Genomic DNA, 21,654 nt, shown 5'->3' with positions numbered 1-21,654 from the left:
GAAGGTCATCAGGCGGTCCACATGGGGCTCGATGCCCAAAATCCGGCACACCCACTCAAAATGGCGAATCTTGGCGATCGCCATGGGTTGCAGCTCGGTCAAATGAACACCGTGCCTCTCAAGGACACGGTAAACAAATTTTGTCAATGGGAATCTAAGATTCCCATAGACAAAAAATGCAGCATAAACCCCGATCTTGCCTCAGGGGGCATCATACACGGTCTGGTGGGATTCAGGAAACTCAGGCTCGAGATGATCGAGCATGAACTTCCTGACAACATACCGGTACTGATCACCGGGCAGAGCGCACTGGCACTCGCCAGCAGTACCCCTGTCGTCAGCTATAGCTTCAGCATCACGAGAAGACATCTTGCAGAGAAAGAAGAGAACGATTTCGAGAGAATGCTCGATTGAATAAAGGAGTATTCGCCGGAAATCGCCTTAAAGATAAAGAGAAGAGTGAAAAGTGTGAATTACAAATAACCCTCTCCCCCTTTATATAGTAATCGCAATTAATGCGGTGAATTTAATGCGGAGGAGAGAGAAATCGAATGTGCAATGAAACTATGACACGTGGCAGAAAGCAAGCTGGCAACAGCTGTTGAAAGGACGTGTGCCAGTAATTTCGCGGCCACGCGCCCGAAAAATCGCGCCCACGCGCCTGAAAAAGCGACTGGAATGACCATGTTCTGTCACGTCACCATAACTTCCTGCACGTCCTGACACAGTCAGAAGAAACCGTCGCACGACGTTTCAGAGGTTTGGACTGTTCTGATCTTTTCACCAACTCTTCGAATTTCAAAATTCAAAAATCGAAAATATTAAAAAGTAAGCGGGAAAATACCCCTTACCCCTTGGCAAACAAGTAACCGTAAGACGGATGCGGGTACAGTGTAAAGGCAAAACCCTTCACATACCTAGCACCCGCAGGGAATTGACGCCAAGTAAACCTTGGTGAACAAGTAACCGAAAGACGGATGCGGGTACAGTGTTAAGGCAAAACCCTTCACATACCTAGCACCCGCAGGGAATTGAAGCCAAGTACCTCGGCAACCAAGTAACTATAAGACGGCTGCGGGTACAGTGTTAAGGCAAAACCCTTCACATACCTAGCACCCGCAGGGAATTGACGCCAGGAATACCTTGGAAGTAAAATAACCGTAAGACGAGCGCTGGTACAGTGTTAAGGCAAAACCCTTCACATACCTAGCGCTCCGCTGGGAATTGAAACCAGGAAGGATCTTCTGGGCAATGCTTGCGGAAACGGAAATAACATCCCCGCATAGCAGGAACGTCGAGAACTACGTTGTTTGAAGCTCCAGAATGGAATTGGTGGTTTTAACATAATTGATCACTATGTTCAAAACTACCAAAACCTCATGGAAAATACATACAACTGGGACTCAATGCTCCTGACTTGCGAGGAGGTTACAGACCTACCCGCATCATACCCAAAGACCAAGCAGGAAACTCGGGCATTTCTGCAAGTGACAAGGACTTCCGCGGAAAGAATCCCCATGGAAAACCTTACAAAACCCTTTTCAAAACCCTTTGCTTAAGTCCAAAAGTTCACCTCACTTTATTAAACACGCATGAGAAGAACATTGGACTGGGGGGACTTGAAGAGGTAGGTCCCAGCAGAGCCCAGTTGGACCCGCAAGACTCACCTTAAACAGGGACGTCTGCGCAGAGACCAACTGGATCCGCAGGACCAACCATGCTCAGAGACGTGACGTCCTTACGCGCAGTACGCAAGCTGGTCCCGCAGGAAAAGCCTCCCAATGGTGAAGGACTCCGCCTGTCCCCGCAGCCTCGGATACAAGCCATTAGGGAAGGCCACCCGCGCAGCATGGCTACACGCACAAGGCACTTAGCTCTCGATCAGTGTCACCTGAAGGAATGAGCAAAGCCGGGAGCAATCCCGCACAGAGGCGGGAGGGGGAATACTCCCGCCCAAATAAGCCAGTATGTATACTGAAGGATCTTTTACTGTACCTGACGAGGTATGGGCGAAAGATCTGATCAGAGATACGACAGCTCACTGATACAGTATGGCGAGCAGCATGCTCCTGTACTGTATCACTATTAGCCGCTGCCTACTCACCAACTACTGTCATACCACGTGCGTAGCCGGCAGTTGGTGGAAAGGGAATAGTATACAGCAGGCCTGGTCACTATCAGCCGCTGCCTACTCACCAACTACCAGCAAGGCACGTGCGTAGGCTACTGTTGATGAACAGGAACACTGTTGCAGCTGGCCATACCTCCTTGGAAACCTACCTTCGGCTATAAATACCCCAAATGGTATGATCATCTAAACACATTACATTATCTTATATCATCATAATATACCTGATATCTGCTCTAGCAATCTCTTAATATACTTTTATATTTAAAGAGCAATCTAGTCTGATTCTCACGCCGGAGGGTGGTCACAAGGAGGAACCCCCCCCCCCCTTCTCAGTGACGAGCTCACGGTGTCTGTTTTGCAGGTTATCAGAAGAACCATCTTCCAAGGGTCTAACCCCTCGTGGGAAACAGCTATCCAACCCCCAGGTTACCAGTAATCTGTCCGGGGTCCGGTTAGTGTTTCTTCACTCCATTATCTCGTCATCGATCACCACGATAGAAGCCCTTGCCGCCTCTCTTTTGCACTATAAAGCACTAGATTTGGATTTGTTTATAACAAAAAGAAGTAAATTTATGTGTAAAGTGAGAGAGTGGAAACCAAAGTGATGAATCCTCCACACATATTTCTAAGAATTAATTGCACGGATGATTCATGTATTTCACTCATATTGTAACTTTGGCCCTCAAGTATCATAGTTACATTTGCGTCCCAAATGGCTGCTCATATGTAACACATCTGATCCTTAAGACTAACGGCCATTTAAAAGTTTGTTAACTTTATTTAAAACGACTAAAAGACTAAATCCCCTTTCTTCACAGTTTTTAAGTATCTCTCAAGACATCTAATTCTTCTCCGGTAAAACAATCACGTCAACCATTTCATTTGAAGGCAACGGTAATCCCATTTTCTCTAGGTACATTCACGATACATGACCCCTAGCTGCCCTTCGCGATAATTGTTGTTACTTCCTCTAGTTTTTGTTTACTAAAGTCCGTTTATGTTATGTTACATGAGTACGACCGATAGAAGTTTTTTATACTTGGAATGTTATAATATGTATAATCTAAAGGGACAATCCGTTTACATGTTTCATTGTCCATATTAAGGATGAAACATATACTTATAGATTCTTCAATTATTTTAAAGTAGTTGATGAATCCCACTTGGCAAGTGAGATCCTACACAAGTACTTAAATTAATATATTATCACATATTTTGCTTAATTTAGAAAAGTCATGGGAGGTGTCTACATAATGCCTAAAAGTCAAACATATGATCTAAGGCCAGCTTTTCAATGCCTGTACTATATTAATTAAAAATTAAAACACGAACTAACCACGCTAAAACTCCTATTAGTATTACCATCGTGTTGACTTTTAATTTTGACTTTTTAACTCTTAATGCTTCTAATGTCAACCAAAGTATTTTTCAACATAAGTTCCGTTTGTGAATTTTGAAATCATAGCCACACTATTGAGCAAGTTGTACTATTTTTTTGTAAAATGTATTTGTAACGTGTAACGACAAACAAAAGAATAATAATGCCTTTGCGAAATCAAGCCCGGTTTCTTGTTTTCTAAAATGATACATGGTGTAAGTCAATCGTTGAAGGTTGAATGTCAATTTGTTTGTATATTAGTTGTTTTGTATTTGTATATCTATTTAATGTTAAATTGACATATGCGTAGCTAGATTATGAATTATAATTATTATAATTAATATAGTTGATGTTGTTTTAATAGTAAATGGCCCATTTGTTTAATGGACATAAGGAGATCCAATGGTCTTATTAAAGTTGGTTGTTCAAGAATATGTGTTTAGTTTTATTTTTATTTCATATTGATAAATAAATGTTTTCATGATAATAAACAAAAAGGTAAGTGTTTTATCACAATATAACTAAAAGGCATATTTAAATCAATTTTAATATTTTTTTTGGCTGATCCTACATTAAAATCAGATTGTCATATTTATAAGACTATTACTTCGAACAATACATTATGTCACGAATAGATGAATTACCTACGATCGTTTACTTGGAGGATGTTTGGGATTGAGTTTGAAAATGCTTATTAGCTTATTGGTGTTTACAAAAAGTCAATAAGTTAAAATGTGTTTCCCAATCACAAAAATATTTTTTATTTTAGTTTTTTTGAAAAGGGTTAAAAAACAGTTTTTCAAAAACCTCAAATCATGACATTTTGAATAAGCTAATAAACATTTTTCAAATTAAATCCCAGACATGCTCATATTGTTGCAATCATCAGTAATTACGGATGGAAGCCAAAGTTAAAATTAATAATAATAAAATACCGACAAATTCTCGTCAGTTGCCCACTACATCAACGGAATCATCTGTTAGTGATACTCATTTGTTTAGCTGTACGACTTAGGAGATCATATTTTGTGTTCTCTATGTATGGTCCTTAGATGAAAATGGCTGTTAAGCTTTGTATTTTTCAAGCATAAAAAAATTAGAACTAAACAAATTAAGACAGCTAGTATATATACAATTATAAATGTGTATAGTCATGCTTTCATCAAGATCTTAATTTATGTGGTCATGTTTTAACCGTTCAAAGTTTAAGATTTATGAGATCTTTTGTTTGGTGAATCTGTCTTGCTTAAGTCACTACTTTATTAATTAAAAGATTATATCTAGAAAACTAGTAAAATAAAAAGCAAAAATGCAATAAAACTCAACTAGCAGCATTGCCCTGAAGAAGACCATCACGAATCTGAGTAGCCACATCACGAACCGCACCCGGTCCATGAGGGATGAACACGGCAGATGTCTTGGATGCAGAACCGATTTCTTTCATGGTGTCAAAATACTGAGTCACTAGAACCATGTCCATCACGTCTTTAGCCTTCGTTCCAGGCACGTTGACTGCGAACCCCAACACGCTATCTCTTAGCTACTATGGCTTGTCTTTGGCGAGCCACACCCAAACCCGACAGGTACTTTGACTCGGCCTCACCCTCGGCTCTCTTGATTTGGAGAATTTTATCAGCCTCCGCTTTGTCAGTAGCCGCCGTCCTCAGCCTTGCAGCTGCAAAACGGGGCCGTTTTACTTCAAATATTTTGTTTAATACTAAGGGTATTTTGGTCATTTCTTAAGACTCAACATAAATGTTAACTAACATTTATTCACTCCAAGAACCAAACTATTTTGGTCATACCACAGGGGCCATCGGTGTAATTTTTACTTAAATAAGTTTTACAAAAATAATATTATTTCAGTATCTTTTTACTTTTGATAAGTATGATTTGGAGTGTGGTTTTATGTATTAAAGGCATATTTTACCTGCGTTTATCTCATTCATTGCCTTTTTCACTTGCTCGTCTGGTTCTATGTCAACGATCAAAGTTTGAACAATCTCGTAACCATATGTAGACATTGCCCATAAACAAAAGCAAAACCGAAGAGAGATTAAGGAACTATGTCACCTAATAGTACTCGTTCCACTAAAGTCATTCAAACTTTTTTCTAACTTCAAAACCACTCAAGTTTCAATATTGTTCCAATGTTGTGACTTTTTATAAATGTTAAAACTTAAGTGACTTAAACGGAAAAAAATATGAAAAAAGTACGAGTACCATTATAATTGTTCTACTCGTTCAAATTAAATAGTTATGAAAATTTCACAACTATAAAACAATATTGAAACTTTAATGATTTTTTACAGTAGAAAAAAAGTATGTGAGTTTATTAGTTTATTAAAAAATATTGGAACCTGGTTACCATTTAATTAAATCAAGGTTCCACGTTTTTATTAGAAAAATATTAAAACATGGTTACCATTTCACAATTAGATCAAGATTCGACCTTTCATATTCGATCATATAACGAATCCCGTTACGTTACGTACCTTTTCAAGTTCTTGTTCAACAGCCTTAGCAATTTCATTCCTTTGCTCAAAAACATCATCAAGCTTAAGCTTTGGAACACTAGCTCGTATAACTAGAAGTAGAGAACAAATATTCATGTTAAGGTAACAACACCAACAGCAAATAAAAATTTAAAAAAAAAATTGTTGAACGTTTTTATCATCAAAAACATAAGCCTGGATTTGTTCCTTTGTGTTGCTGAGTCTGTAAAATGCGTCCCTCGCTTTATCAGCCAGAGCAAGATATTGTATCGAAGCTACAATATTTACAAAACATTGTCCTGAAAAACAACACAAGTATATTACTATTAGTTGCGGAACAAACACACACGTCTTATTGAACAGACCTTTGTTTTGGTCTCGCACTTGACATCTAACTGCCGAATCCTTAGTGTAAGGTATCCAGCAGGGCCGGCCCATAGGGGTGGCGGGGTGGTCGACGGCCATAGGGCCGACACCCTGTTAGGCCCGAAATTTTTATTTAAAAAAATTATTTATTTTTATTAAAAACAATATGTATAGTTAATGTTTAAACTTAATTATATGACCACTAGCATGGTCTAGTGGCAAATGGGTATTACTCTCAATCAAAAAGTTACGGGTTCAAGTTTCATTTGAGACATGTTTAATCTTATTTTATACAAAAAAAATTTTACACAATCCAAATTTTGACCAAGTAAACCTATATAAAAATTTAATTGTTTAAACCAACAAAATACTCATTTTTAATCAAGGCCCCAAAAAAATTTCGCCTTCGGCCCAAAAATTTTTTTGCTTTTTCGGAGCCGGGCTTGGTATCCAGCAATCCGCCTTCAGAATATTCAAGGCACACAATGACAGCCTGGCTCAAGAACGTCGTCAAACTTTCCGAAATTCTCCTTGATGGCTACATTGGATTGATGTACTTGAGCCAAACAGAATAAGTTTCCCATGATATATATATATATATATATATATCCGGAACCAATTCAAAAAGACACTATATCAATGCCGTCTTAATTCACATAGACATTTCCAAAAACATTAAAAAAAAAAAGAAAAAAAGTTAGTGTTATTTATACGTTAAAATCTTGATCACCCCTCATCAAATTTTAGTTAAGCCACCCGTGGCCCCCCATGAAAAAAAAAATCTCAGGTCTGCCAGTCATTACATGATTTCGGGCTATATAGGAATCCAAATTGAAACGATGGAATACTAATAGGACACAAAACGAATGATCCATGTTAACAAAATCACACATAATGTTTCATAGAAAATCGAGTGATAGTATTCAATAAGCCAAATATGTGATCACTCAAAAGTACATAACATTAAAATAAAAGAAGATTATGAAAACAATATATAAGAAATCAAAATAAAATTGACAAGAAAAGAGTGAGAGGGTTTACCGTGGAGAAGGTATTTGTAGATCTTTCTTTTAGAAATATTGGATTTTAATAATCCCTGTTAAATGATAGTGTCAAGTTATTCTACAAAGGGTAATAAAATAAGAAGTGTGAGAAGCCATAAATAATTGACATGTGTCAAATGGGGACCAAAAGAAAAAGTGTATAGAGGTAATTGTACACATTTTCTCTCTCCACATGCAAGACACATGTTAATACCCCATCATTTTAGAACGTTTATAACTTTTTCGTATGATATTTTTTTTTTTAAAAAAAATCATAATAATAACAATCGTTTTTTTATCTTTAATATGAATATGATTTTTGTTATATAAAATTTAAAACAAAAATCAAGTCATTGTGTCTTTTCGCACACCATTGTGTCTTTTCGATTATCATTGTGTTTTTTTCCTCATTGTGTCTTTTCGCACACCACTGTGTATTTTCTCTTATCATTGTGTCTTTTTTCGTCATTGTGTCTTTTCGCACACCATTGTGTCTTTTTTCGTCATTGTGTCTTTTCGCACACCATTGTGTCTTTTCGCTTATCATTGTGTCTTTTTTCGTCATTGTGTCTTTTCGCATACCATTGTGTCTTTTCGCTTATCATTTTGTCTTTTTTCGTCATTGTGTCTTTTCGCACACCATTGTGTTATCATTGTGTCTTTTTTCGTCATTGTGTCTTTTCGCACACCATTGTGTCTTTTCGCTTATCGTTGTGTCTTTTTTCGTCATTATGTCTTTTCGCACACCATTGTGTCTTTTCGCTTATCATTGTGTCTTTTCGCACACCATTGTGTCTTTTTTCGTCATTGTGTCTTTTCTCACATCATTATGTCTTTTCGCTTATCATTGTGTCTTTTTTCACCATTGTGTCTTTTCGCACACCATTGTGTCTTTTTATCTAATACATAAAACACAATGCTTAATACATGTTACATAATAACTTGAAACGTAAAACACAATGGTGAATACGTACAACACAATGACCTAAAACGTAAGACACAATGGTGAATACGTATAACACAATGACCTAAAACATAAGACACAATGGTGAATACGTATAACACAATGACTTGAAACGTAAAACACAATGGAAACAACATATTACACAATGACACAATGAACAACAAAAAAACACAATTAAAAAACCCATTATTTTTTTTATTTTTATATAACAATATGATACTCATATTAAATCTAAAAAAACGCTTATTATTATGGTGAATTTTTTTTAAAAAATAATGTCGTATGAAAAAGTTATTGACATTTTAAAATGCTGGGGGAATTGACATGTGCCTTGCATGTGGAGAGAGAAAGTCAACAAAGATGGGTTATTACCTTCATGCTCTTTTCAACAATTTTTATTTATTAAATTAATCTCAGCCATTCAAATCTAAAATCAATGGACTGGATTCCTTCTCACACTTCTCATTTTTGTTGTCCTTTGTATTTTAACTTTACCCTTAAATGATATTGGCCGATAATAATCCCTATTCGTTTTATTGCCACTGGCGGTCCCAAATTTAAAAAAGTTGGCCCCCAATGGTTCCCCGTTAAAAATGACTTAACGGCGTTATAGTTTTATCTGAATTTCAAACCAATTTTTAGGGCTTTTAATCATTAGGAGTACACGAGTCGATTGGTGTAAAACTTAGTTTGAAATAGTGCTTCAAAATGACGAAACAAAGCTTCAATTCGGGTGTTTGAACTTACAGTTAACCAAAATCGAGTCGTTTTGATCATTGTTTTGAGCTACATTTTACACCAATCAACTCGTATCCTCCAAACGATCAAAAGCCCTAAAACATTTGTTTGAAATTCAGAAAAAAACTATAACGCCGTTAAGTCATTTTTAACAGGGGACCATTGGGGGCCAACTTTTTTGAATTTGGGACCGCCAGTGGGGATAAAACGAATAGAAATTATTATCGGCCAATACCATTTAATATGGATTATTAAAATCCAAAATTCCTTTCTTTTAAGGAAAGATCAAATTCTTTTGATTTATAGAAAAAATTGAATAGAATAGAATGTTATAAATGTCATGATTATTTATTACTGTACTTTATAAATTTAGAAGTAAAAATACACTAACTAATTGGTTTAATTGTTCGCTTGGTTTCTGATATGCGTAATACTAGTTTGAAGCCTGTGTATTACACGGACAATTGTTGAAAATTTTAAACTTTAACCATTAAGTGAAATACAGTCAACAAATTGATTATATATTGTTAATACAATTACCATTAAATTAAAATAACAGAAATTACATAACTAAGATTACACAAATATGTTACAAATTTGTTAAAACTTCCTTTTACACTACATTTGTTATTGTATTAGTAGGTATACATTTTTTATCAAAAATAAAAAATTTTAATCCATGTTTGCTTGTAACTCTTAATAAGGTAACATACAGGCGTGCTTATAACTCTAGATATAGCCATATATAGTTATCCGTGTAACAAAAAAAGTTCTTCAAATACATACCAACTCTAAATAAATGATATTATATATCCATGATACTAATAAAAAAATATAAATACACATAAATATCATAAGTTTTAATCAGTTAATATGATGTCATTTGAGAACATCTGCTCATGTTTATCTAATGAAAAACATGATTATCCCAAAAACCATATACCTGAACTTTGATGATATAATCATTTTTAGAATCTTTACAATTTGAAATTTATTGGTCATGATAAATTTGTTATCATTAATATTTTGTGTATGACAAATTTTTAATTGACTTTATATTTTACAATTAAAAATTATATAATCAAGCAACATAAAAACCGAAAATTTAAATATAAAAAAATAGTTTGTTTATTTCATATGAATGTAATTATCATAAAAATGATAAATGCATACTAACATTAAAACCATGATCAAATAGTAGTGATTATTCTGAGTTAAAAGAATATTAGAATATTTAAAGTTGCATAAAGTGAATGTAGTGATTCTTATTTATAATAATTGAAAGTAGGGCTGTCACTTTTACTTGTAACCTGAAACCCAACCCATGAAAACCCGAACCTGAACCCAAACTAACCTAACCCGAGAAACTCGAACCCAAGAAAATACTAACTCGAACCTGAACCGAAGTAATTCGGGTTGGTTCTTGGGTCTGATTCTAGGTTTCGAGTCAACCCGAAAACTTTTAGTTTTAAAAACATATGTGTTTTTAGGTATTAAAAGCTAAGCCTTAGCCGCTAATGTTATCATGATTTAGTCCAAGTCGATTGTTCTCATTCCACATATTATGAATCGAATGTTTATTGTTTATTATTTTGAATATAAACCATAATAAACACTTTAATTAACACTTCAAAATTCACTAATCGTCTCTTGTCAATCCATATGAAGAATTTTTATTATATGTAGTAATGGATTTAGTTGGAATAAACATATAATTATAATGTCATATATTGAAGTGATTTAAAAAATTAAGGGGCATATATGAAAATTGGTTGAAAAAAGGTGATGAAGGCTATGAGATTGATAAGTGGCAAAAATTGTAGGCTTTTATTAGAGTAGATAGATACGTATTTTATTTAATAAACAAAAAAATTGGAAGTATTAACCGGAATAAATAAGTTAAAACAGTTTAAAGTTTTATGTTAAGTGTTTACATAATACAGTGTGTTGTAAACTTGTAATCATCCTCACCCTACTTATATTTTTATACATATGGAAGAGTATGGTTAATCGGTTTTACAAGTTGATTTAGTTTGATTATAGATCGGTTAACCATGAAGTAGAATTGGTCGTTAAATGTTTGTGACCTAACCAAAATAGCACAAAATAATGTAAATTGGCTGGAAGTTTGGGCTTGAAAATTTTTTATTGCCTAATAAATTTTTACTAAGAAATTTAGGCTTGAATAATTTGAGCTTTATCGTTTGACATTTGTAAAACTTCCACAAAATCTTGGTTATGGAATGGTTAAAGGTAGTAGGCTAGGTCATTTAACCGTGTTTATTAAATAGTGGGTTGGTTTGATTTTGTCAGTTATGTAAATGTGAATTACTAATTGCTATAACCAACCAACTAATTTTGGTTTTCTAAAAGAGCCAACGAATCCATCAGTTTTTTGTTAGGTTCGGTTTTAGCGGTGAAGTTAATTCGGTTTTAGGTCGGATGGTTCGGTCTTAGTGGTGAAATCTATATGTTGCGAAAACGCACCAAACAAAATAAACTATTTATTTTTCAATCTTAATAAAATAAAAATAAATGAAAATGTTTCGGATACATTATTAAAAATAATTGAAAGTACACAAAAAACTAGTTTAATAACTTTTATTTATATACGGGTCGGTGTCATTATCAATTATTCAAATGACCGTTAAAAAGAATTCCATTGTTGTTGATATACGAAAACAAATAATACAATTATAACAATTTGGATTTTATAGCATGGACATGGTGCTTAATCGCAACTTCTGACAATCTTTTTCATATCATATCTACAATAAAAAGTTTTTACCCTTTAAATAAACACATGGAACCCGGATGAGAATTTCTAACACCTCACAAGTTTATAAAAATCATGTAGGTTTTAGTATTATCTAAACAAAGTCTAGCTAGAATGCTAGATTTGGGTAAAACTCATAAACATGTTTATTTTGAACGAGTTGTGTTCGAATTTATTTTCAATTCGTTCTTTTTTATAATCTACAAAAGGATATGTTCTCTTATCTCATAACTTAACCGACCGAGTATTTATGTCAAATATGAAAAACGGGTAAAGCTTCAAGAATTAGCTCCACCAAAGATATTGAATTATGTCAGCTCATGGTTGGGATGGATCCAAGAACGACGAGAGTTTACCTGCAAAAAAAAGAACACCAGTTAGGCTCATCGAAGAAAGAGAGGGTCTCTTCTCCAAGCATCCTTCGGTGTGAGAATAAGTAACTTTGTTTTAAGGAGTAAATGAATAAAGGAATCGAGCTAGAATAAGTAGCTGTAATTACCTTATTAGGCTATGTGTAATGGGGCGTGGATTTGGGCGATTTTGAGCGCGAAGGGGCGCGAACACGGCCCCCCGGGCGATTTTTGGGCGAAAAGGGGCGGGGGCGGGGTGTTTTTATCGCCGTGGAAGAAGAAGAAGAAATATTATTATTATTATATTATATGTATGTGTGTGTGTATATGTATATGTATATGTATATGTATATGTATATGTATATATGTTGTGTGTGCTATATATATATATGTATATGTATATATGTTGTGTGTGTATATATATGTATATGTATATGTATATATGTTGTGTGTGTATATATGTATATGCAAAATGAATCCTAGAAACAACCCGAACCAACCGAACCACCCATTCCCTCCTTTCGGTCAACATCATGGTTCGCAAAACCAACCGAACGTGAACTTACAATGGAACCCGATGAACCTAAACCAACCAAGCTATCCGTTTCAATTTCCCGACCCGAACCTAAACATGTACGCCAACCGAGCTATATGTTTTTTTATATTTTTAGTTATGTATTTTTTTTTGTATTTCTTTTTAATTTTAATGCATTTTTATTTAATTATTTGAAGAAATTGGTTTTTATTTGATTAGTTTAATTATAAAGAGAAAATAATAGAAAAGATAATTTGGGCCCAATTTGTAGCCCCTACACTATTACACCCCAAAAACAAATTCTCACAATTTGCTTACTGGGCACCACGTGTCACAATTCGCCCCTATTTGTAGCCCCTCCACTACACATAGCCTTACAATTGACTTGCATGGGCAATTAGTGATCTCGTTCCGGACTAGTCACTATCATAGTTTTTTATCAGAGACGCACTACCTTATCTATAGGGTGGGCCTATGCTCACCGTCCATTTCTGATAAGTATTGTGTAACGTGTATCAATGCGTTAACCACCATCTCACATCAAATATAAATTCGGCCAAGAGGTGAATGCTCAGCCCATCTTTTTAATACACACAGCCCAATATCATCAACTCATGCATAGCTACAAGCCCATTACCATAAGTAAGCCCAGCTGGCAGCAATAATAATTTAGCCTATTATTCCAAGTTTCCATTGCTGTTAATTGTTATACAAGTCTCCTAAGGCACCGCAACACTCATCACATAATAAATTAAAATGTTCACATAACTAACCAATTGAATTGATATTAACAACCTTATAGTTTGATCGGCCCTAAAGTAAAACAATGTCACGCGGTTTTATTCGTTTAAGTGAATAAGCATTTTGACTAACTCATTTAACCCGATTTATTTTGACCCGGCCTATTTTGACCAGACTTAATTTGTGCCCTTCGGTCACAAAAGTTTCTAGATCTGCCCCTATTTGTTGCGAATAATACTAACCCATGTCGTTTATGCTTAGGTCTCAATAATATAATATTCCGGAAGTCGCCTTGCAGGTCTCATTATATTATAAACTCCACACTAATAATAACATAATATTCTTGAAGTCGCCTTGCACGTAACTTGCTTGGCTCGGCCTTAGCCCGTTACGCACTTTATCAATTTTACTTGTCCGTCTTATTATTTGGTCCGTCCAGTTTGGACGTAACAATGTAACATCTTTAATTTATTAAGACAGAATTACAAATTTTGTCATTTAAAAAAAAACCAAATTACGGTTTGTGTCTTTTTTTTAGTTTTTTTGCAGACGGTGTCCTTTAAACATTTTTTTCCTACACGTTACGTCCTTTACGCTAACTGGGTTAAAAAAACTCAGTCAAATACCCTCACGTAAGACGCATGTGAGGGCATATTAGTCTTTTCAAAACAAATTCATATAATCATATTAATAATAATAACAATAATAATAACATAACTACACCTTCTTCAATCACCATCATCAATCTCTATCCACACACCATTATCAACCCTAAACATTATTCATCCAATCTCACCAACCAATTCTCCATCACAGGCTGAGAAAATCCACTCTAAACAACCCGCCGGACTCACCACCACCACTGGAATCACAACAACCGCCACTCTACTCATCCTAATCATCCTCGCCGCCGTCGCCGTCCACACTGTCGCCGTCTCTTCTCATCCACAACAACAACCATCCTTCTTCTTGTTCGCTAGATCTGGGATGTTTTTTTCTTGTTCGCTAGATCTGCCATGGCTATTCAAAACAGTGGCGGTGGATGGGTTGGAGGTGGCCGGATCCGGTGGTGGTGGATGGGTTGGAGGTGGCCGGATCTGGGTTCGTCGGAGTTTGGATCTGGGTTCGTCGGATCTGGGTCTGGTTCGTCGGACCTGGGTTTGTCGGAGTTTGGATCTAAGACGTTTGGTGTTGCAGGGTGGTCGGATCTAATGGCGGCGGTCATAGAGATGGGAGATGGTGACACATGTTGGAGGTGGAATGGAGATAAAGAAAGAGTTTGGAGATGGTGATGGTGACACATGTTGCAGGTGGTGGCGGTGGTGATGGTGGCCGGGAGAGTGGTGGAAGAAAAAGAGTTTGGAGGTGGAATGAAGATGAAGATGAAGATGAATTGGAGATGAGATGAAGATGGGTTGGAGGGAGAGAGTTTATTTTATAAATATTAATTATTAAATATTATTGAACTACTTCGTTGAAAAGACCAAAATACCCTTACATGCGCCTCACGTGAGAGTATTTAACTGAGTTTTTCTAACCCAGTTAGCGTAAAGGACATAACGTGTAGGAAAAAAATGTTTAAAAGACACCGCCTGCAAAGAAACTAAAAAAAGGACACGAACCGTTATATGGCTTTTTTTAAAGGACAAAATTTGTAATTCTGTCATTTATTAAACTAAAATAAAACATCGCGTGAGCACGTAAGTACCCTTAGCATCAACAATTATACATAACCATATCCTCGACATCCGGCAATTTCGTCAACCCACCATCGACTGCCAGATCATGCCCCGTAATAAACCCCGAACCGTCCGAGGCGAGGAACACCACCGCTTCAGCTACATCCTCCACACACAATTCCTTCCCCTTCAAACTCGACAACGCCTCATACAACTCCATCGTCTTCTTCGCCGCCGCCGGCGACCGCCGCGACAACGGCGTCACCACCGCCGACGGCGACACGCTGTTCACTCGTATCCCGTACACTCCAAGCTGCTTACTCGCCGACCGCACCAACCCTAACACCGCGTGCTTCGTCATCACGTAGTCCGTGCGCACACACGCGCCTCTACTCGCCGCCACGCTCGCCGTACATATTATACTCCCTCTGACGCGTCTCTCCACCATCGCACGCGCCGCGTGCTTCACGCACGCGGCCGTTCCACGCGCGTTGACGTTATACAGCGCGTCGAGTTGGTTCAAGTCCAGATCGAGAACGGTTTGTTTAGACGTGCTGACGATACCGGCGTTGCAGAAGATGACGTCAAGTCTGCCGTGAGATTTGACGGTGAAGTTGACGGCGGAGATGACTTGTTGTTCGTCGGAGATGTCGCAGTGGAAGTAAGTGCATCGGCTTGAGCCGATGGAATCGGCTACGAGTCGGCCTTGGACGTCTTGGATGTCGGCGATGACGACGGTGGCGCCGTGGCGGGCGAAGAGCCGAGCCGTGGCTTCGCCGATGCCGCTTGCGCCGCCGGTGATTATTGTTATTTTGCCGTTGAGTGTTAACGGTGGTGTGTTATGGTTATTTAGTTCTGTCATTGTTATTATAATAATAATATGTTACGAAATTTTATTTGAACTGAATATGAAATAAGAAGTTTAATAACAAGTGTTATGGTCCTACATGCATGCAATAACAAAAGACTTGCTGTTACGTGTTGACAAATAATATAACAAAAGTCGAGTTAAGATTAATTGGTATTTAAAAAATAATTAAGGTTTTTACTTTGTTTGCTAGGATATAATTATCAAGCTTAGACCGGTGAGTATACAGTAGAGGTTCACAAATTGGTAACTGTTTTGGTTTGGTCAACGAAAGTTAAAATCGGTTTATGATCAGTTTCGATTCAGGTTGAAACCGATTTTTTTACCAGGTTATGATCTGTTTCGGTTAGGATTTATTTGCCCACCTCTTGTATACAGCTTATTCCTACGTGGCATCTAAAGTTAAGAATGACCTCATTTGAACTTTATCCCTCTATATACCATTTTAGTATCTTAATCATGAAACGAGGAGAATTGCGTGGTTATTAAATAATGGAATGGTGGAGAACGATGAAGAATGAGGAGAACGCCCAATGCCCCTAAATAAACAAAAACATACAAAACAAATAAAAAAATAAAGTTCTAAAAGCTTTACGGTAAACTATTAATTGTAATAATATTATTATTTATTTGTGTTATTATTAAAGGGACTTAAAAAAAATACTTTATTACACCACACCCTAATTTACTCCGGACCTAACATAGACATTTACGTATTCAAATGCCTAATTACCCCTATTATAAGCATCATCTTCTTCACACTAACACAGATCAAAATTTCATGTGAGAAATATGCCTTTTCTTCTTTTTACTTGTTAATCAACTAACATAATAGAGGGTCAAAACTTTAATAAGAAAGATCAAAGCATACATGGCCGGAGGTTTGGGCCCCGTGCCTCCGCACTCCATATGAACCCTCGTTCACACCATAACGAGGGACATAAAACATACCTACACATAAAAATATATATTACTTTCTCCTCTTAGTTTGTCTTCTTCTCTCATTAAGAGTACGTGTTAGTTATTACCCTAGAACGAGCATTTAACTAGTAACCTAAAGCCGGGAATGCTTCCTTTCCTAGTTTTCTTCATTTTTGAGAAAATAGAGGGTTATCAATCAACGCAAAATGTAGCATTAATGTTACATACTATACAGTTAGCGCTTCATGTCTTATTGTTGCGTGTTAAAAGTTTGTGAGCAAACGTATTAATGGTGTTGGATTAACGTGCAAAGATGGTAATGGGAACATTTGTAACTTTTTTTTTATAAGCGTTATTGATCAGGGGTCTTTATTGGTTCTGATAACAGTTATTCAGTTAGTTCGGATCATATTATTCCAATTTGAAACTTTTTTGTACTCCGAACCGATCCGAATTCACCATTGTCTAACCAAACCAAATTCAACGCACCATATATAGGATCTAGGCCGATTCTATTACCCACTCGATCAAAAGTCGATTTTTTAACCTAATTGTTGCACTCGTTACCGTCGAATTACTCTATTTATATTCCTAACATGAAGTGTTTTTTGTCAGTTCATATATGGCTAAATATTTAGATGATTAATAAAACAACTTTGTTTACAATAATGTATACACTATGTATATATGTTTATCAAGTTTGATAGTTATGGTACCATTTATGAGAATCATCAATGAGGTGAACATGCTGTGGACCTTGTCATCAAACAGAAACACATGGGTTGTGTGACCCGCCAACTAGCCGAAAATATCTCTTAACAGCCTCGGATTTTCAAATTTGGCCCGTTTAAATTAAAACACAAACCCCATATGATTTTCTCATAAATGCGTCAAAATTGTCACATCTACTCTTAAGTACGAAGCCAAAGCCATATGCACAACATATTACGGGTTCTCGTTTTCCCAGTTCACAAGTGCGTGGGATCACGAGCCAACACGACACAAAATAAAATAAAATATAAAACCAAAAAAACGACTGTTCCATAATTAGCCAACTTCTTCTCACACGGTGTACGCTTGCTGGATCGTCTCTATGTCAAGACCCTTCAGTCTTACCACCGACTCCACGTGACCCTTCAACGTGTGCAATTCTCGCAACCTAACAAAAACCCAAACATCATTCACAAAATAATATTCTGAAAATATAATAATATTATTTTGGCCATACCTTGCGATTTCAGCCCTTCGTTTAGCTTCTTCTGCCATTTGATTAAGTTCAGAGACATTGGTACGGTTATCAAACATTTTAGTGTCGGGAACTTCAAGTCCGTGAAGGGTACGTTGCGCGTGGGCCCATTGAAGCTCACGCTGCTCCTTTCCAAAGTCCTTTTGTCTCGTGAACGCAATCTTAAAAAACCCAAAAAAATAAAAAATATCATTAGGCAAAACAAAACATTTTCACCGAAGTTTACATACTCGGCGCATATTTACATACCCTGTTCTCGATAACAAGGTCCCAGGCCCGCCCGCTAAGCGCGTATCGGATAAAGAACTTGATGAGATCGAGCGGGAAATAGAATACAATATTGTAGAGCCATATGACTCCCGCCCATCCCCACCCGATTCCTTCTACGGCCGCAAAGCTCCAGTTGGCATAAACCGCGATTAAAGTAGCAATCTGGTACAAATCGAAAACAATGATATTATTATTGTTATTATTATTATTATTATTATTATTTTATGCATGGTTATTTAAAAATAAAAACATGGAAATATCATCATCATCATCATCGTACTCAGTATATCCCACCAATAGCAAAGCTATGGTAGGGTCTGAGGAGGGTAAGATGTAGGCAGCCTTACCTCTACCCCATAGGGATAGAGAGGCTGCTTCCGGTGAGACCCCCGGCTCGATAGTAGTTTTGCATCAAGCCTTGGACATAAGGCACATAGCACTCAATCATCGGGACACCGGCTGATCGGTGCATGTACCCTTATCTTTCAGCTATCAACGCCACTACATGATGCCTGATTAACCGTCCGTCACTTTTAACGTTATTTTCACGAGATTAGTAAAATAACGTCAAAATTAGTGCAATTTCACTTTTGCCCACCCGAGGGTTCACACATATATACATCATAAAACATGGAAATATTAATATACCAATTGGGCAATCGCAAAAGCGATAACAAGCAGCCAACCGGGGCGTTCCACAAATGACCAGCTTCTAGATCTCGTTACGAAAATAAGAGCTTGACTGATTGTGCTGACTTGGAGGTATATTGCTGACGCCAGCTTCCGGAAGTCATCGTGAGCGGTTTTTTTCGAGTGTTGGCACGCCAAATGTACGCTGGAGACACATTAATAAAAATAAATAAGTATGACATGTCAGAGTGTGTAATCTGTACACATAGAAGCCGATGTAAGTGTTGACATAACGAGTTGACAACTCATGCCGTGTCATTTTTTATAGGTTTCCGCTTCTATAACCGTTGTTTTTTTAAGTGTTTCGAGCCAGGTAGCGGTGTATATAATAAAAGCCAAGATGCTCGTAAGCTAATCGAGATCGGTTCACTAAAAGTTCGAATCGAACTGGACTCAAGCCTAAAAATAAGCTTATTTAATAAAATATCCCGTGCCCGATTTTCAAATATCGAGTTGGCTCACGAGCCTAAACGAGGCAATTATTTATGTAACTTTTATTTAATATATTAATATGCATTTAGATAATAATAATTATTATTATATGTAAAATTATGATAAAAAAAACTAAAAAATACTATGTTACATAAATGATTTATAATTTAAAATATATAAAAAATAGATATTATAAATGTATATAAATTAATTAAAGAATAATAAACAAGCCGAGACCAAGCTCGAGCTTCAAAAACAGAGCTCAAAACGAGTTGAGATCATAAATGTACATACCGGAAAGAAGTCTGTTTTATAAGCGGCCCAGAAAAATATAACTGTCATCATGGCCAAATAACTACCAAGAACCACCCCCGTAGTGAAAATCTCAGCCAGTTTCCAGCTATCGGGAAGAGGCGATGGCTTCACTCTATCCTTTGATATAGTCATTATGGTTCCTGAAATGAAATATTATTATTATTATTATAATATCTTTTATCTAACAAAATGGATTTGAGAAGAGATAAAAAAACACGAACCATCATTCAGGATTGCGATGATAAGCACCATGAAAGGCGGGAAGTCAAACTTCCAAATCAAAGCCAGCAGCATAAAACCGAGCTGACACACGAAAATAATATTAATAATAAAGTTAAAAATATCAATATTACACACAAAAACATTAAATTCATGAGATAATACTATATAACCTACCACAATACGGATGGTGATTGAAACTGCATAAATCTGCCAAAAAACAAATACGGTTAAGCCTAAAACAAATGTTTTAAAACGAGCCAGAGAAGGCTTAAGAGGTCGGGTCAAACCGTGTAGTTTTTCATCCTTTGGAAGATGGCCCGACTGGTCAAAACAGCGCTGATGATGACGCTTAGCCCAGGCTCAGTAAGGACAATGTCGGAAGCACTACGGGCTGCATCGGTTGCATCCGCCACCGCAATTCCAATATCAGCTTTTTTGAGAGCAGGAGCGTCATTTACACCGTCTCCAGTCATTCCGCATATGTGTTTCCTTGCTTGTAAACGTTTTACTATCTCGTATTTGTGCTCTGAAACAATATCACAAGGTTATGTACACCATTGTTATTATGTATAATATTAAATATGTTATATAGTTTTTATATTCGTCAACTTAAGTGGAATATACGTACCCGGGAAAACACCGGCAAAACCATCGGCTTTCTCAATAAGTTCATCGATGGGTAACGCCGCGATCGACTCATCTTTGTTTTGACCGAGCAAAGCTGAGGATGGATACATGTTGGTTCCCATACCGAGACGCCTTCCGGTTTCTTTCCCGATTGCCAGCTGATCACCTGTTAAAAGATGGAAAACTTAGTATTTGGCGGGAGGTTGACCGGGTTAACGGGTCAAACCGGGTTACTTTTTTAGTGCTTGAGCACTTTTTCATCAATCTTTTTATCGATAATTCACGTGTTAGATATGATTAAGAAAATAACAAAAATTGTAAATTTTGTATAAAAATTAGGAGTTTGTACAAAGTTTTACCCGTTTACTTTTCGTTGATTATATATTTGACATTAATGATACCTCTTGTATTTTAGAAACAAGTCAAAACAACATAAGTGGAACAGTCGGAAGTACTATTGCTAACTCTCTTGCAAAAAATAGCTTGACTTTTTGAGGTCAAACCTAATACCATTCAAAACCAACATTGAAACCGATTTTCCAACAAATTAAACCAAAACTTTACCAATTTGTGAATACTTTCATCACGCTTGTTGTCCACTTATCCTTGTCAATTTCTTGACTAAGAAACCATATTTATTGATTATTTATAACAATATGTTTGACCTCAAAAAGTCAAAACAAAAGCTTCTAAACAAAAAGCACCTGTAATCATCTTAACATTCACGCCAAGATTCAACGCCCTCCGAATTGTCTCAGCACTGTCATGACGTGGCGGGTCAAAGAGTGGCATTAGCCCAATAAACTGCCACGGCCCGCCAGGGCTCTCTTTCCGCCCCTCGGGAACTTCCTATTTTCACAAAAACAA

At 36.6% G+C, this 21,654-nt stretch overlaps 1 protein-coding gene and 2 pseudogenes across 2 annotated transcripts; all 3 read right to left on the bottom strand.

Moving 5' to 3' along the window:
* Positions 1 to 4,830: 4,830 nt before the first annotated feature.
* Positions 4,831 to 6,954, bottom strand: LOC143587718 (hypersensitive-induced response protein 1-like; annotated as a pseudogene).
* Positions 6,955 to 15,207: 8,253 nt separating this feature from the next.
* On the bottom strand, positions 15,208 to 16,063 carry LOC143587717 ((-)-isopiperitenol/(-)-carveol dehydrogenase, mitochondrial-like). Its single transcript, XM_077068925.1, has one exon. It carries the CDS (start codon positions 16,056 to 16,058, stop codon positions 15,234 to 15,236), a length of 825 nt encoding a protein of 274 aa, XP_076925040.1. The 5' UTR covers positions 16,059 to 16,063; the 3' UTR covers positions 15,208 to 15,233.
* Positions 16,064 to 17,873: 1,810 nt separating this feature from the next.
* Positions 17,874 to 21,633, bottom strand: LOC143587714 (plasma membrane ATPase 2-like; annotated as a pseudogene). Its single transcript, XR_013144953.1, has 10 exons — positions 21,492 to 21,633; positions 20,789 to 20,953; positions 20,448 to 20,686; positions 20,335 to 20,367; positions 20,160 to 20,241; positions 19,918 to 20,078; positions 19,150 to 19,336; positions 18,481 to 18,663; positions 18,214 to 18,392; positions 17,874 to 18,144 (listed from the first exon to the last, which is right to left on the bottom strand). The product of XR_013144953.1 is annotated as a plasma membrane ATPase 2-like (transcript).
* Positions 21,634 to 21,654: the final 21 nt, after the last annotated feature.

This window comes from Bidens hawaiensis, unplaced genomic scaffold (assembly GCF_021521415.1).
Source record: "Bidens hawaiensis isolate Kalapana, Puna unplaced genomic scaffold, B.hawaiensis_p1.1 tig00035845_1, whole genome shotgun sequence".
Taxonomy (NCBI): Eukaryota; Viridiplantae; Streptophyta; class Magnoliopsida; order Asterales; family Asteraceae; genus Bidens; species Bidens hawaiensis.
This window is presented reverse-complemented; position numbering and strand designations above follow the sequence as displayed.

Coding starts and splice junctions, on each gene's coding strand:
- LOC143587717 (XM_077068925.1), bottom strand. CDS start 16,058: ATGACAGAACTAAATAACCATAACACACCACCGTTAACACTCAACGGC.